Source organism: Atractosteus spatula (genome assembly GCF_055471065.1).
Source record: "Atractosteus spatula isolate fAtrSpa1 chromosome 10 unlocalized genomic scaffold, fAtrSpa1.hap1 SUPER_10_unloc_2, whole genome shotgun sequence".
In the NCBI taxonomy this organism is placed as follows: Eukaryota; Metazoa; Chordata; class Actinopteri; order Semionotiformes; family Lepisosteidae; genus Atractosteus; species Atractosteus spatula.
The window spans coordinates 1588198-1605427 of NW_028296622.1; the positions used below are offsets into that span (position 1 = coordinate 1588198).

The following is a 17230-nucleotide window of genomic DNA, read 5'->3' on the forward strand; positions in this document are numbered from 1 at the left end:
TAAAACAGGCGCCGTCCTTCGGATGAGATGTAAAACCGAGGTCCTACTGGCTGGGACTGGCGTCCTGGCCAAATTTCCCATTGGCCCTTACCAATCATGGCCTCCTAATAACCCCCCTCTCTGAACTGGCTTCATCACTCTGCTCTCCTCCCCACTGAGAGCTGCTGTGTGGGGAGAGGACTGGAGCATAACCCAGGTGGGGCTGCACACTGGTGGAGGTGGAGGGGATCCCCATGACCTGTAAAGCGCTTTGAGTGGAGTGTCCAGAAAAGCACTATATAAGTGTAAGCAATTATAATCATAATAATAATAATAAGTGGCTCCACTTACCTCCGATGTCCATGCCTTACAGCTCCATGACAACAACACAAAGAATGGATGTGAGACTAGGACTAATCCCCCCCAGTGATAAGAGGACCCCAGACAGAGAGGTCATCTGTTCTGGTCCAAAGCTATCGGTCCTGGAAGGCGGACAACACCGAATGTTCTCTGCAGACACGTTGGTCAAAGAAGACAGTAATTAAGTATCATGCTTAGAAGAAAAACATCTCGCGTTTCATTTGCAATCTCTCTCTCCTGATCCTTGCTATGCTGTAAGATGCGATTCTCGCCCTTGAGGATGCCTACATGCCATATTTGAATCTTGAAATATCCACAAATGCAAAGGATGCCAATAAGTTTATCTGGCTAAAGATCAAAGCAAGACCAAGCCGATTCTAATCAGCTGAAAAAGCAACGCAGTACTTCGCCCGCAGCGTGTTGAAGTTGGGGATGCTAACCTCAGTCCTATTTGCCTACTACAGTGAGGCAGCGAGACTTACATTCTTGTGGAGAAAGTGTAATTGACGCACGCTTTCCATCCTAGACCTACATAGCAAGTGCTTTCTTAGCAGGCAAAATGAAAGCAAGCTATCCAATCGTGAATTATACTCTTACATTTTGAACCATCTTTGGTACGTAGGCTGTATATAGACGGTTTGCGTCGATGCCCTGGAACGGAGGTACGTTTGTCCGGTGTCTATTTGCTGCCTGGCGAGCCAGATTTCCCCTTCTGTATGCTACAGATCACATTAAAGTAAATCATAAATAATAAAGTAAATAATAACAACGTAATGTGGTTTTCGGCACGTCTACCTAGGCTGCAGCTACTCCTGCATTATGTTTCATGTAAAAGTCTTAGCTTAGATTTTGTTTGCAAAACACAAGCAAAATCTTTAAATGCAAATAAGAAAAACCAGACACCACCGCAGTCCATACGAGGCCCCCTGCTACACTTTCACTGTTAATTCATTAAAGCCCATATTATCTGTGCTTTCCCTCACGATAAACAACTGCACCTGAATTGACACATCTCTTCTTGCCGAGTCCTTCGCACAACAAACGAAATTCCTCACCGGTCAGAGACAACAATTCTAGTGGCGCATATCCTGTCTCTGACAGGACTGGTAGTGTTTTTAGAGAAACCAACAAGGTCAGTTCTATTCCTTGTGTTTATCACCGTCGGAAATTACTCTCCAGTCAGCTGATTTGTACACCGTGTGCAGTTCTTGTGTGAAGGAGATTGTTACTAGTATTAGTCGTAGTATTAGTGTTGTCAGTAGTAGTACTATTGTTATCAGTAGTAGTAGTATTAGTGTTAGTAGTACTATTGTTATCAGTAGTATTAATAGTGTTAGTAGTACTATTGTTATCAGTAGTATTATTAGTGTTAGTAGTACTATTGTTATTAGTAGTAGTATTAGTGTTAGTAGTAGTACTGTTGTTATCAGTAGTAGTATTAGTGTTAGTAGTACTATTGTTATCAGTAGTAGTATCGGCGGTTCCTCCCGGGGAGCAGCGGCCTGTTTGTTCCTAGAAACAAACACAGTTCTCTGAAACCTCGAGCGCCACGCGGCAGCATTGAGTCGGCGGAAATTCGCACAACCGCGGTGGGTGCCGGCCGTCCCTGCGCGTGCTGTACTCCGACGCGGTGAGTCTCGACTGTGTGGGTGCAGGTGTGTCTCCTGCCTGCTTTTCAATGTTCTTTTTTAAGTGTGACACTTAAACAGCCCCACTGGAGCCCAGCAGGTGTGAGCCTGGCCAGTACCTGGAGGGGAGACTGCTGGGAAAACACTGAGGCTGCTGCTGGGAGAGGTGTGAGTGGGGCCAGCAGGGGGCACTCTCACCCTGCGGTCTGTGTGGGTCCTGATGCCCCAGTATAGTGACTGGGACACTGGACTGTAAACAGGCGCCGTCCTGCGGATGAGACGTCAAACCGAGGTCCTGACTCCCAGGGTGTCTCTCGAGAAGAGTAGGGGTTTTACACCGGCGTCCTGGCCAAATTTCCCATTGGCCCTTACCAGTCATGGCCTCCTAATAATCCCCATCTATGAACTGGCTTCATCACTCTGCTCTCCTCCCCCCTGAGAGCTGGTGTGTGGGGAGAGGACTGGGGTGTCATCCAGTTGGGGCTGCACATTGGTGGTGGTAGTGGGATCCCCAGGACCTGTAAAGAGCTGCACACTGGTGGCGGTAGTGGGTTCCCCAGGACCTGTAAAGAGCTGCACACTGGTGGCGGTAGTGGGATCCCCAGGACCTTTAAGAGCTATAGTAGTGTAAGGAGTTATTATTAATATCATGCAGCTCGAACCCCAGCGAGTGTGAACCCCTGACCCTGACCTCTCTCCTCTCCCCCAGCTGCAGAAGCGTCCCTCGGTGGCCGAGCCCTGCGGCTCTGCTCAGCAGCTGCTCCTGCTGCTGGTGGCCGCACAGACCCTGACCTCTCTCTCTCTTCCCCCCCCAGGTGCAGAAACGCTGTCTCCAGATCTACGCCTCCGAGGAGCCCGGGTGTGAACCCCTAGGGAGGTTCAGCTACCCCCCCGAGGGAGCAGGGAGGGCAGGAGGAAGGGCTGGGGCTGCTGTTGCCCCCCTCACCCCCACCGCCATCGCCCCTCCTGGCAGGGGAGGAAGAGAGGGCGGTGGCCGAGGCGACGAAGACCAGGGAGGTGCTGCTCCTGGTCGGCGTCTCTCAGTACCTCAGCAGCAGCTCCGACCTGTGACCTGTGACCCCTTCTGGGAGTGGAGTCCGACCGTGACGGGAGAGGCCCTCGAGTCCAGCTCGATACCGATACCCATACCGGACAGCCGGACCCGAACCCGAGCTCGGACCCGGACCGCTGCTGCCCGGAGAGACGAGTCCGGGACTCGTGGGTGGAGACACCCGTGGCGCCTTATCGCTCTGTTTGTTTATTGATTGATTTCCTGCGTGGCTTATTTATTTATCTATCTTATTGACGGAGAGACTCGTGCGTCTTATTGATGGAGAGTACAGATGCAGCCGTTCAAAATGGGTGAGTTATTTTGCGGCATACCCCGGTGGGCGTGTCACGGTATCACGCGGTGTCACGCAGTGTCACGTGGTTAATCGCGCGTCATTTGACGCTCTGCCGGAAACTATCCGGCGTCACCTTGTAAAACCGCCAGGGGGAGCTTAACCTCTCATGTACAGCATTTGAGCCTTTAATTTTGAACAGTGTATTACAGCATGTTAATCATCAGTCATTAAAATGTTGGTATATTTTATGAAAGCAAGATTGCTCAGTTGGACAAAAGTACACAACCTACCTTTATCAGAAATATTTATGCATCAAAGCCTTTACCGAAGATATTACTAATGGTATTAATAATGGATGACTTTGGACAAAGCTGTATACTCAAAGTATAATTTGTTTAGCACATTTGTACAAGCACTTGGAATCTGTCCAAGCCATACTTTGTCAGGCATTTTGTTTTACTTCAACGGGCGTAAAAACTTCCTTGCTTTTATCAGGGCGTTTCATAATTTCTAACTACGAAAATGATTTAAAATGCGACACCTATCATTCAACTAGAGCTTAAAATATCACAAGGAAAAATACACACCGGTATTCCATTTCTCCCTAAACATTGTAAGCTTCGAAGTCTTTAACTAACGTGATACCGGAGTCAACAAGCATACTTTTAGAATTTGATTAAAAGGGAATATAATATGGAATCGCATATCTCAAGAAATTAATAACGATATAATTATATTCATGTTGCAAAAGAACTGCAACGGACATAAAAACTCCCTTGCTTTTAACAGAGCGTTCCATAATTTCTAACTACGAAAATGCCAGGTGAAAGGATTTGTAAACATATTTTGTTAAAGCAAGTCAGTTTTTTCTGCAACACATAAAATACATTTTTCCAAGAAAGTTTAGCCTTTGTCACTAATGAAACCACTAAATAAAGACATAAATATAGAAATCTTAAGATTTGTTTTATTTAATGTTGGTAGCAGGATGAACTGTCAGAGTGTATATTTTGTTCGCAAAGTTGCTGCAAGATGTTAACAGTGAAAAAGGTATTTAGAAATGAGTTATTTCAAGATGAAAAAGAAAACATACACGAAACATGGTTTCATTACGACCAGAATCGGTCTTGAGATATTTTTAACTTGATTTACAGTATTTGAGAGGTATGTCTTAACACCGATACTACAGTGCTTAAGTACTGCTCACGTATATGTTTCTAGGTTTATATTATGCATTTCATACGGTCAAATTACTTTTGAGCAACTAATAAGAAGCGCGAAACGGTATGCATTTTACTTTCGTTTTGTGCTGGGACCCGTGGATTGATTAGAGATATCAAGTACATACAAGTCATTTTTTAAATGTTGTAGTTCGTCTTGAAAAAATGTTACGAGTACATCATCTATCAACAATCACACAGGTTCTGTTTCCATATTGCGGACTTTGGTTAGGTATTATCAAATCCAGTGGCGCTGTTAGTTTACTGAGTCCCATGTCACATGGTCTGTGATTGAAGCCTGTAAAACCGGTTTAATTCGTCACAGCCAGCACTCTTCAGGTGTGAGGGTCTTCTGCTCAGAATGAAATGCTAAAATGTTTGTGTATATTCTAATGGTAGTGGGGGCAGGGTGTGTGGGAACAGGTTTGGTTGAAATTGCATTAGAGATCTATGTTCTTCACACCTGAAACATTTTCTCTGAAAGCATTTTCTTCGCAGTTTAACCGATCTTGTTACAGCATGTTACAGTTTACTTTTATTAACCATATTAATTTTAAGTGCTTAATGTAAAATCTTGTAAAAATATATTTTCATTGTTCAAATATACATTAAGTTTGACTATCATATAATAAGTTAAATACAAAACTAAAGAAAAAATAGGGTTAAATATAATTCAAAATATTTTGCTAACAATGTTAACTGTTTATGAATAATAAAATGTATTAACTAAGGAGTAGGATGGCACAGTTGTTAGTATGTTTTTTGTTTTGTTTCTTTTTCATAAATACAACAGTAGTACCTGATGTCTCAGTGGCTTTCAAAATTAAATTATGCAATAAATAACCACATGTAAGACTCTGATGCTTAAAATGTTTAGGGAGAAAGTGGAATACTGGTGTGTATTTTTTCTTTAAACTACCAATACCAGCCATATACAGTCTGTAACGTAGGGATTTCTATATGTCTTTATTTAGTGGTTACATTAGTGACAAAGGCTAAACTTTTAGCTTCAGTAACGTGTACATATCTCCCCTTTTTATAAAACGACATGGTTGAAAACTGTTCCAGAGCCACTGTTGTTTCATCAGTGAAAAGTACTTAATGAAATGCCTCTCCCTGTTCAATCCACTGGAAAAAAGAAAAGGAGCATAAAGCTTCTGATGGTCATAAACGATATTCATTTAGGAGCAGCATCAGAGGTATGTTTTTAACTGCACTGCATTGGAGAGAATACCATAGTGTGTTTTTTTTTACTCCCTGGAGGAAACTGGCTTCCAGAAGAATCAGTATGGCTCAGAGATTAAATAAAACTTCACTCGCACCAAACAAATGTATATTTCTAAATATCACAACATGATCGAATTTAAGTCATTTTAATAACAATGAATAGTCACCTATGCGTTACAATATAAACATTTATATTGATTTAAATCGCGTTTAAATCACCTTTATTTAAAACCCATAAATAAAGCTGATACTGTTTAGACTTTCAATTATTTAAAACTGTATTAAAGCAGCACGATACACAATGCAACGTAAATCGCTATCTTTGTCTTCTGTGTAATAATGTTCACCTCTCTGTCCAGCAAATTTACAGGTTAAAAACAATACTGTTAGGCTGGGAAAACGATTTTTTTTTTAAGAAATACAAAATGAGATATAATGATATGTTCCGGCTTAGACATTAACGAAGAGCATAACGCGTGTACTGTATACACTGCAAGTACAACCCCCCTCTCTGCAGGAGTGCTGGCTGTGACGAATTGAACCGGTTTCACGGGTATTTTCAAAGTAGGAGGCGAGATTTCCAGCGAAAGACAATCCCCCCCCCCTCAAAAACCCAGTAAGTACAGTACTTACTAGTTAAAGGCTAGGCTCCCGACTACGGCGAAAGGAACCCTTCTTTCATTAGAATACAATGAACATATTTTAGCCCTGAATGAATTAATAGCAAACATGGTTTACATAAAAGACATTTTTCCAAGAAAGTTTAGCCTTTGTCACTAATGAAACCACTAAATAAAGACATAAATATAAAAATCTTAAGATTTTTAAAATACATGACTTTGCTAAAATTTATTTGAAAATAAAAACAATTACAACCGCCAGGGGAGAGAGAGAACAGGGGAGGGATGTTGGTTTTGCATAAGGGGCGGGGCTATGGAAATTAGCTCTGTTTGGGAATGTGTAGTTACATGTTCTGGCTGTGAATTATCGTTGTTGAGTATGGAGTGTTGAGGTATTGATTTTGTGTAATGCTTTATGTTGAAAATTGAGGTGGATTTTGTTTATGATAAACAGGATAAACTGGGATGGGAGGAAGGTTTGGTTTTGCATAAGGGGCGGGATTATGATAATTGGAGGAATTTGCGAGAGTAAAATGGTTTGATATATTTGATTTTGTATTGTGGTTGTTATCTATGTTTTTGGTTGGTATTATGTTTATATGGTTGTTTTTGTTGGTTGGTTGTTATTATGGTTATTAATAATACGATCTATAGTTGAAATCTGAGCCTAAATAAAAAGAAAAAGCAAGTGATTAGGTTTATGAGCAATCTAATTACTTATTCGTTTAAAACGCTATATAAAATAAAGTTTATTATTAATTTGCTGGACAGAGCGGTGAATATTATTATGCATAAGACAAAGATAACGATCCTGAATCTGTGTACGCTGTAAGGTTTTTACTTCTTAAACTTTTAAAATACACGTTTTGAATAGAAAGAAATCCTCTTCCTGTTACAGTATGTATAGCAAACCAGCACGTCTTTTTTCTCCAATCAGAGGGGTGTCAGATGGTGTCAGCCAATCACCATTCTGCGTTGGGTAGCAACGGGTGACTGTTCTCAGGCAGAAGATGTAAACAGCTTAATGTTCGTGTTAAATAATTTTTTAAAATTCAATTAAACGGGCACAGTTAAGACATTAAATATACATATACATACTGTATACAGTACAGTTTGCATACGGTAATATGTTACGCGATTAAAAAATAAATAAATGAAACTGGAAGGTCCAGCACCAGCTGGATTCGAGCACACACCCTGCCCGTTGGCAGGCACGCACCTAGACCAGTCGGCTACAGTCAGCTCGCATGAGCAGGCAGGCGAAACAGCCCTACACAGCCCTGCCGCAGTACACGGATATAATCATACCGTTATTAAATTCTTGAGATACGCGATTCCATATTATATTCCCTTTTAATCAAATTCTAAAAGTATGCTTGTTGACTCCGGTATCACGTTAGTTAAAGACTTCGAAGCTTACAATGTTTAGGGAGAAATGGAATACCGGTGTGTATTTTTTTCTTTAAAGTACCAAGACCAGCTATATACTGTATGTTTATGTTCCAAAATTAATATCGTTTATGGCCTTCACACGCGTTACAGTATGCTCCTATTCTTTTTATGCTCAGCTACTTAGATTTCCCTTCAGTGGTAAAATTCAATATCTACAACGGGCACAGCAAAGACGTTTTTACTGTAAGTCTTTCTACGACAGACCAACGGACCACGAGTGCCCCTGTCGGTCAACCAATCACTTACTGCGGTGCCGCGCGTCATCTTACGTCATACTGAGCGACGTCACCTGCGGTACGTGTCTGTGACGCGCACTTTGAATGGCTGCATCTGTAATATGGAATCGCGTATCTAAAGAATTTAATAACGATATTATTATATTCGTGTACTGCGACAGGGCTGTGTAGGGCTGTTTTGCCTCCCTGTTCATCTGAGTTGTCTTGTAGCCTACTGGTCTACGTGCCTGATTAACAACTTGCAGGTTGTGTGTTCAAATCTGGCTGGTGCTGGACTTTTCTTTTAACAAACATTTCTTCGAAAAAATAGAATAGCGATATTATGGACAATCAATTGACTTTTATATTTCAAAATATTGCAACATGATCGATTCTAAGTCATTTTTGATAACAATGAATAGTCACCTTCTTCCCTTCTGACAACGGTCCCTGCTTCTGCTTCCTGCTTCTATTGTGAGTGTGTGTAATAGAGTAAATTTTTATAGAGAAATGGAGGCTGGACAGTATGCGATACAATATAAACATTTATATTGATTTAAATTGTGTTTTGATTTAAATCACAAACGCGTGTTTAATTATATGTGTTTTTTTAATCATAATCAGGCCAATGCAACATAAATTGATACAGTATCTCTGTCTTATTTTTAGTAAATAAAGTGCATTTTTGCACACTATATGTGCAAACGTTTTATGATATGTCGCTGTTGTGAATGTCTGTGCTGGCTGGACAGGAGGCTCCACTGTACACAGAGAGCTTAGAAGACAAAGATATCAATTTATTTTAGTCAAAAATTTATATATCACCTTTAAAAGTGGAATCTCAAAGCAAAGTAAATACCCAACACTGATTGAACCCATCTGCCATGCTAATAAAACACCTTGAATTGAATTGAATTGAGGGAGAGAGGGGGGGAGGGCGCGCGGCAAATAAGATACACTCCACAGGCATCCACAACAGCAACATATGAAACGTTTGCACATATAGTTAAGTTATTACTTGGTTTTCAAGGTCGGGAGACATTAGAGGCTTGCCACACCCGGACTGTTAAACCAAAGCATTAGCACGTCAAAGCCCATTGAGGACTCGGGCGCAATAATTGTTTTGTCCCTTGATTTACTGATCTGCATTAATTATGGAAATCGAGTTCCTGCTCTGTGCAGACGACCTGGTCCTGCTGTCGCCCACAGAACAGAGGTTGCGCCAGAACCTGGCACTGCTGGAGCAGTACTGTCAGACCTGGGCGCCGACAGTCAATCTGGACAAGACCAGAGTTATGGTTTTCCAGAAAAAAAGCCAGACCTCAGGGAAACAGGTACAAATTCACACTTAACAACACATTAACACCTAACAACGGGAGCAGGGACGAATTAGGCCAGTACCCACTATTGTTAAACATACAGAAAAGGATATTAAAGTATTGAATATTAGTATTGGCTTTAGTATTAGCCATACAGAACATTAAAGTGCCCCTTTTCCATTCAGCGATTGCCTGAGCCGCTGTGTCCTATCTTCTGACAGTCGCCGTTGTGAACAAACATTTCTTTGAAAAAATGAGACGTTTCCCTTGGTCAGAGATATAAATATATAATATATAAATAAATTAAATTTAACTAACGTGAAATAGCGTGTGAAAAAGTGGTAGTTTAAGCTTTTCTGCTAATATAATATGGAATCGCGTATCTAAAGAATTTAATAACGATATGATTATATTCATGTACTGCGACAGGGCTGTGTAGGGCTGTTTCGCCTGTCTCTTCATGCGACTGTACCAGGAAGAGGATTTCTTTCTATTCGAAACGTGTATTTTAAAAGTTTAAGAAGTAAAAACCTTACAGCGTACACAGATTTCTAAACTGATCAGGATCGTTATCTTTGTCTTATGCATAATAATGTCCACCTCTCTGTCCAGCAAATTAATAATAAACTTTATTTTATATAGCGTTTTAAACGAATAAGTAATTAGATTGCTCATAAACCTAATCACTTGCTTTTTCTTTTTATTTAGGCTCAGATTTCAACTATAGATCGTATTATTACTAACCATAATAACAACCAACCAACAAAAACAACCATATAAACATAATGGAACAAGTAATAGGTTTATTCCATGCTGAAAAAAAGAAGAAAGAGAACACAACGTTTCGGCCGTGGAGCCTTCTTCAGGTGTCCACACCTGAAGAAGGCTCCACGGCCGAAACGTTGTGTTCTCTTTCTTCTTTTTTTCAGCATGGAATAAACCTATTACTTGTTCCTTTGCAGCCTACGCATGCTGACGCAGCTACCCACCTGAACATATAAACATAATACCAACCAAAAACATAGAGAACGACCACAATACAAAATCAAATATATCAAACCATTATACTCTCGCAAATTCCTCCAATTATCATAATCCCGCCCCTTATGCAAAACCAAACCCTCCTCCCATCCCAGTTTATCCTGTTTATCATAAACAAAATCCACCTCAATTTTCAACATAAAGCCTTGCTGCTTACTGGGTTTTTGAGGGGGGGAGGTGTCTTTCGCTGGAAATCTCGCCTGCTTCTACTTTACGAGTACAACCCTCTCTCTGCAGGAGTGCTGGCTGTGACGAATTAAACCGGTTTCACAAGTATTTTTAAAGTAGGAAGTACAGTGTTAACTGGTAGCTGGGCACCTCAATTAAGTCGCTTTAACATGCTAATGCGTTGGTGTAACAGTCCGGGAGTGGCAAGCTTCTAATGTCAACTCGACTCGATTGGAAGACAATGAACGTATTTTAGCCCTAAATGAATTAATAGCAAACATGGTTTACATAAAATACATTTTTCCAAGAACGTTTATAATAATGCGATCTATAGTTGAAATCTGAGCCTAAATATAAAGGAAAAGCATTTTCAGAGAGCAATCACGCTGTGTTTATGTAGAAAAAGCGATTAGGTTTATGAGCAATCTAATTACCTATTCGCCTAAAACGCTATATAAAATAAAGTTTATTTAGAGATGAATGACCAGTGTCGCAGTTTAAATAATTTTCGTAGGAGGGCTTGGACAGATTCCAAGTGCATTTTTGCAATTACGTTGTAATACAGTTTAGAATACAGTTAGTCTAAGCTTTATCAGCTTTATTTATGGGTTGCAATTTAGAAAAAGTCAAAAACCGCACTCAAAATGCAATTTAGAGCTTTCTGGCAAGGGGAGACACCCAAATTATAATGTAACATGCCACTGTTTGTGCATTAACAAAGTTATACTGCAATTTTCCTTAGATACGCGATTAAAAAAAAACATTTTTTGAATCCCCGGCGGAACACACTCCATAAGAATCAGCGCTTTTATACAGTATATCACCTTTAAACACATATATTTAAACACGCGTTTACGATTTAAATCAAAACGCGATTCAAATCAATATAAATGTTTATTTTGTAATGCATAGATGACTATTCATTGTTATTAAAAAGACTAAAATTCGATCATGTTGTGATATTTAGAAATATAAATTTGTTTGGTGCGAGTGAGGTTTTATTTAATCTCTGACCAAGGGAAACGTTTCATTTTTTCAAAGAAATGTTTGTTAAAAAATAAAGTGATACTGTACAGTAGTTCCATGGGATTCAATCACAGACCATGTGACATGGGAGTCAGGAAACTAACACACAGCGCCACCAGATTTGATAACGCTATAAAAAACATAATGTACTTCTTTGTGGCTCTGTTTGCCCAAATCATATATTCACAATGTTAAATTAGAAAATAATATTACGTAACCAAAATCCGCAATATGGAAACAGAACCTGTGTAATTGTTGACAGATGATGTTCTCGTAACATTTTTACAAGACAAACTACAACATTTAAAAAATGACTTGTATGTACTTGATATCTCTAATCAATCCATGGCGACATTGTTAAAGCAGAGTCCCAGCACAAAACGAAACTAAAACGCCCTGGGCATACCGTTTCGCGCTTCTTATCAGTTGCTCAAAAGTAATTTGACCGTATGAAATGCATAATATAAACCTAGAAACATATACAGTACGTGAGCAGTACTTACGTAGTATCGGTGTCAAGACATACCTCTCAAATACTGTAAATCAAGTTAAAAATATCTCAAAACCGATTCTGGTCATAATTAAACCATGTTTCGTGTATGTTTTCTTTAAAGTACCGAGACCAGCCATATACTGTATGTTTATGTTCCAAATGTAATATCGTTTATGGCCTTCACACGCGTTGCAGTATGCTCCTATTCTTTTTATGCTCAGGCACTAAGATTTCCCTTCAGCCGTAAAATTCCATATAAATATTCAATACTTAAACGGGCACAGTTAAGACATTAAATATACATATACATACTGTATACAGTACAGTTTGCATACGGTAACATGTTTATGTTCCTAAATCAATCTCTTTTATGAGCATGTGAAAGGCATGGTGAATCGATTCTCAAAAATTACTGTACTTTGCATGATTGGAAAAAAATGCGTGATTACGAAATGCTGTGGTGTTACTTTTACAAAGACGGTCAATGAAAAAAAGAATGTGGACCAGGGCAATACTTTGAGTTTACAGCTTGTCCAAGGTCATTTATTATTAATACTATTAGTAATATCTTCGTTAAAGACTTTGATGGCCACAGCTCAAACCTGAGAGGTTGAGCTTTATTAGCTCCACCTTGCGGAAATTCCGGATACTATTATTTTGCTAGCGGTATTTACCGGTAACTTGCGGTATTTACCGGTAACTTGCGGTAGACTGCGTACAGCGTACCGGAAAATAATGCGGTATCGCCCGCGCATTTTGAATGGCTGCATCTGTATGTGCTGTATGTGACAATGTTTGTCTTCTGTTGTATGTAAATTTGTCCTGTATATGTTGTACAGTATGTGTGACTCATCTGTGTTGTTTGCTGTACTATTAGCAAATTCCACCAACTATTGGCAATAAAGAATAATCTAATCAACTTAAAAAACATTTTCACTTTCACAGACTTTCACAGGTCAGTACTATCGAGGTCACGTCATGCTGTTCTAAAAGAACTTTACAAAAATCATTCAATTGGTGCAAAACCTAACAGATTATAGCCGTATTTCATTGTTTTAAATTAATTGATTACTAATGGCAAGAGTGATAAATACATCAACAGATTCTATATAGCTGCACATGTCCAACAATAAAATCGACTCTTGATTTTCAGCAGATCTCATTTGAAGTAATAATACAAAAAAACTATTTTATATAGCACCTTTAAAGGTGTCTTCTCAAAGCGATTTACAGAATGACAACAACAATGTCCTTACGGTGTGTGAGAGTAGGGGTGTGACCCCAGTGTCCCGACTGCTGGTCAGGGGTGCTTAGTCGGGGTTCGGTCTGTACTCTCCAAATTCCCTCTCCTCAATTGTTTGCAGGTGGGATGAAGTGGGGTCCCTGACTGTAAGGTGCTTTGGAGATCCTTTTAGATAAACTTTCCAGAACCCCAAACAAGAGAGTTTGCTTATGAAAAATAATTTTAAAAGTATTTTTAAATTCCTAAGTGATTAGATATACCAGAAACATTCATATCAGGCGGCGCCCAAGACTTCATTCTGCCCTGGTGAGTTAATCATTAACTGAACCCAGTAAATTTATCAAGGGCCACTGAGAGGACAAAGTCCTGCCCTTCAGATCACCAGGAAGAGAGAGAGAGAAAGAGAGAGACGGCAGCGTGTAGGAGCTCAGCGCTCAGCCCTGGTGAGTTTTCTCTTGTTCTGCCTGTCAGAGTATCGGTAAAGGAGTCACTGAGGGTCTCTTCTCTGTCACAGAGCACAGCAGCAGCTGGAGAAGTGTCTTCCTGTCTGCTGAGAGTGTGTTCTGTCTGTCAGACACACAGGGTCTGAACTAGGAGAGAGAGACAGGAACTGTTTTACTTTCACTTTCTCTTGTCAGGGATCAGAGATCGGTACTGTCAACTCAAGCTGTTTGGAATTCACTAAATATTTTAATGAGGTGTTTATTTAAGGTAAAATGATTGATGTAAAACCTGAGTGTGTGCTGATGGTATTGGATTCACACTGTTAGTATTCATGATGCTCAGACATGCTCAGATATGATAGTTTCCTGTTTGTTGCTCAGAGGCCGTGTTTATTGTACAGCTGATAATACCAGAGGGGAATCAGTACAGATGAACAACAGAGGAATTTATTTGGCCCATAATTAGTAGTGATTCCAGGTTCTCGTGCAGCTGTTTCTCCTGTCCTGACTGGGCAGCTTGTTCCCCCCTCCCACCCCTCTCTGTGTACAGTAGAGCTCCATGTCCTGACTGGAGGAGCTCATCCAGCTGTGTCTGGAGAGAAGTCAGGGTATCATCTTCAACAACAGGGCTGGGCAGCTTGTTCCCCTCTCCCACCCCCCTCTGTGTACAGTAGAGCCTCCCACTCCTGATTTTAAGTCTTAGTGTTGCTTTGAGTTTCAGTGTTAATTCTGAGGAACTCTGAGGTGTCAATATCTAACTGGTCTTTAACGATGACTGTCACTGAGGATGTTGAATATTTTGTATATATGTGGTTCCCTATCTTCACCCTGTCAGTGTGGGACACTCCCTTCAGACTAAAGAGACTCAGTTCCTCCAGCTTGTCAGTTTCACTGTTTTTAAAGTAACATCATGCTAATTCTCTTCAGTGTGGATCACAGTAGATAGTTTCTAAGCGGTTTGAAACTATACAACACACAGATTTCCCAGCCAGGTGGCTGAGTCCCAAACATTTCTTTATGAAATGTGACATTTTAGACTCACTACTGAAGAATCAGGATGGACTGAATGATTTTACAGTTTTTTACATTTATTTAAAAATAAGCTGGTATAAAGGTTCATTCTGAACACAGGAGTCCCATATGTGTCTGAACTGCCACTGGACACTCAGAGTGTTAGTGGGACTCTACAGGGCCCTCCAGAAGTATTGGCGCCCTTGGTAAAGATGAGCAAGGAAGACATTGGAAAAATGTCTGTGTTGTTTATCAGATGAGAAAATCTAACCTTTCAGTGAGGTTAAATTATTCTAAGAAAAAAAATCCTGATGAAAAATAAACATGTACTAGTGAGAGAACAGTTAAAAATAAAATATTTATATATAGAATGTAAGAATACAGTTTGACTAACATTAACAGAACATTTTTGTATACCACAGAGAATACACAGAAATATAATTTCAATAATCTGTGATTTTCCTCTCTCACAGGGCAGGGACAATAGGAAAGATATAGAAAAGTTTTTATCGTGAATTTTAAATGGGATGAAGAGTGAAGATATCTGTGATGAGAACTTTATCATGTAAATAATCTGTGATCTTTCTCTCTGACAGGGGAGGGACAGGCTGATTCCCATGAGGCACCACAACGTCTCTCAAAGATCAGGAGCGTGCAACTGGGGAAGAGATGGTCTGAGAAGAGCTCAGCAGGAAACACCATCCTGGGTAGAGAGGAGTTTAACACTGAGGGAGAACCTCAGGAGTGTGTGAAGAGACAGGGTGAAGTAGCTGGGAGGCAGATCACTGTGGTCGACACTCCAGGCTGGAATGTGTGGCAGATGAGGAATGATCCTCAGCAGATCAGACAGGAGGTTGTGTGCAGTGTGTCTCTGTGTCCCCCAGGACCCCACGCTCTCCTCCTGGTGATTAATCTGGACTCAAACACAGACTGGAGATCAGTGAAGGAATATCTGGAGCTCTTCAGTGAGAGAGTGTGGAGACACACAATAGTGCTTTTCACCTGGGGGGACAGACTGAGAGACACAACCATTGAGAGAAGAGGGAAGGAGCTCCAGTGTCTGGTGGAGAAGTGTGGGAACAGGTATCATGTTCTCAACAACAAGAACAGGGGTGACCGCACTCAGGTCACAGAGCTGCTGGAGAAGATCGAGGACATGGTGGCAGGAAACTATGGGCAGTACTTCACCACTGACATTGACCAACTGTACACTGAACTGGAAACATACAATAAAGAGATAGAGGAGCTGAGACAGAGGTTGGAGGAGGAGAGACAGAGAGAGACAGAGGAGCTGAGACAGAGGGAGGAGGAGAGACAGAGAGAGACGGAGGAGCTGAGACAGAGGATTGAGGAGGAGAGACAGATGGAGATCTGTAGAAACATCCTCCGTGTGCAGAGAAGAACTCCTAACAACGGGTGCAGGGCCGAATTAGGCCAGTACCCACTATTGATAAACATACAGAAAAGAATATTCAAGTATTGGCTACACCTAAAAAACAGTGACCAAAATTCCTACCACCACAAAGCCCTGCTGAGCCAAGAGCTGAGCCCAAAACAGAGCCCCCTGAGCCAGCTGGTCCTGAGGCTCACCGACCTGAGCCACACCGACACTAACCAGCCTCAGGACAGCACTGCTAGAGCACCACAACCCAGACTCAACCACATCACAGCACAGATCAAACAGCAATATCTCACACACTGGGACACACACACACAAACACAACATAAACTGGAATGTTACAGAACCTTAAACAGACAATACACACTAGCTGAATATTTGACCAAAATAAAAAATAACAAACAAAAACAGACCCTGACGAAGTACAGGCTCAGTGACCACAGCCTGGCCATAGAAACTGGGCGACACAGGCAGACCTGGCTGCCCAGAGAGGACAGGCTGTGCTCCCACTGCCAGCGGGGAGAAACAGAGACAGAGGTGCACTTCCTACTGCACTGTGACAGATACTCTGAGATTAGAGAAACATTCTTCCCTAAATTCAGCAATCTAATCCCAGAGTTCCCACACCTGCCAGAATCACAATGGGTCCCAATCCTACTGGGAGAGGGAGGAGGGAACTCAGTTGAACTGGCAGCCCAGTATGTGATCTCCTGTCACAGCCTGAGGAACAATGAGTCTGTCTTCCAATAATGCTCCAGCCGCCTACAGAATATGTCAATATTTTATAATATGTCTTTGTTGTAAATGTCTGTAACATGTCTGTAGATTTTATTTTACTTCTATTTTTGTTTTGTTTCATGTAAATATCATTACTTTCATTTGCTTTGGCAACACTGATTGTACCCAGCGGTCATGCTAATAAAGCACCTTGAATTGAATTGAATTGAGAGAGAGAGACAGGGGAGAGAGAGAGAGAGCAGAGACAGGAGACAGGAGACAGGAGAGACAGAGACAGAGACAGAATCCTCTCAGAATATGTC

The 17230-nt window shown here is 40.9% G+C and overlaps 1 protein-coding gene across 1 annotated transcript; it reads left to right on the plus strand.

Moving 5' to 3' along the window:
* Nucleotides 1-341: 341 nt before the first annotated feature.
* On the plus strand, nt 342-16940 carry LOC148812607 (uncharacterized). Its single transcript, XM_088908523.1, has 6 exons — nt 342-380; nt 2677-2739; nt 2783-3185; nt 13715-13780; nt 15388-16474; nt 16910-16940. The coding sequence occupies exons 1-6, from the start codon at nt 342-344 to the stop codon at nt 16938-16940; spliced, it is 1689 nt and encodes a 562-aa protein (XP_088764649.1).
* Nucleotides 16941-17230: the final 290 nt, after the last annotated feature.

Bases quoted from the DNA above. Each gene is read 5' to 3' on its own strand.
- LOC148812607 (XM_088908523.1), top strand. From the start codon at position 342: ATGCCTTACAGCTCCATGACAACAACACAAAGAATGGAT. The intron at 13,781-15,387 runs GTGAGTTTTCTC...TCTCTCTGACAG, and splicing joins GAGCTCAGCGCTCAGCCCTG to GGGAGGGACAGGCTGATTCC. The intron at 16,475-16,909 runs GCAATATCTCAC...CTCCTGTCACAG, and splicing joins ATCACAGCACAGATCAAACA to CCTGAGGAACAATGAGTCTG.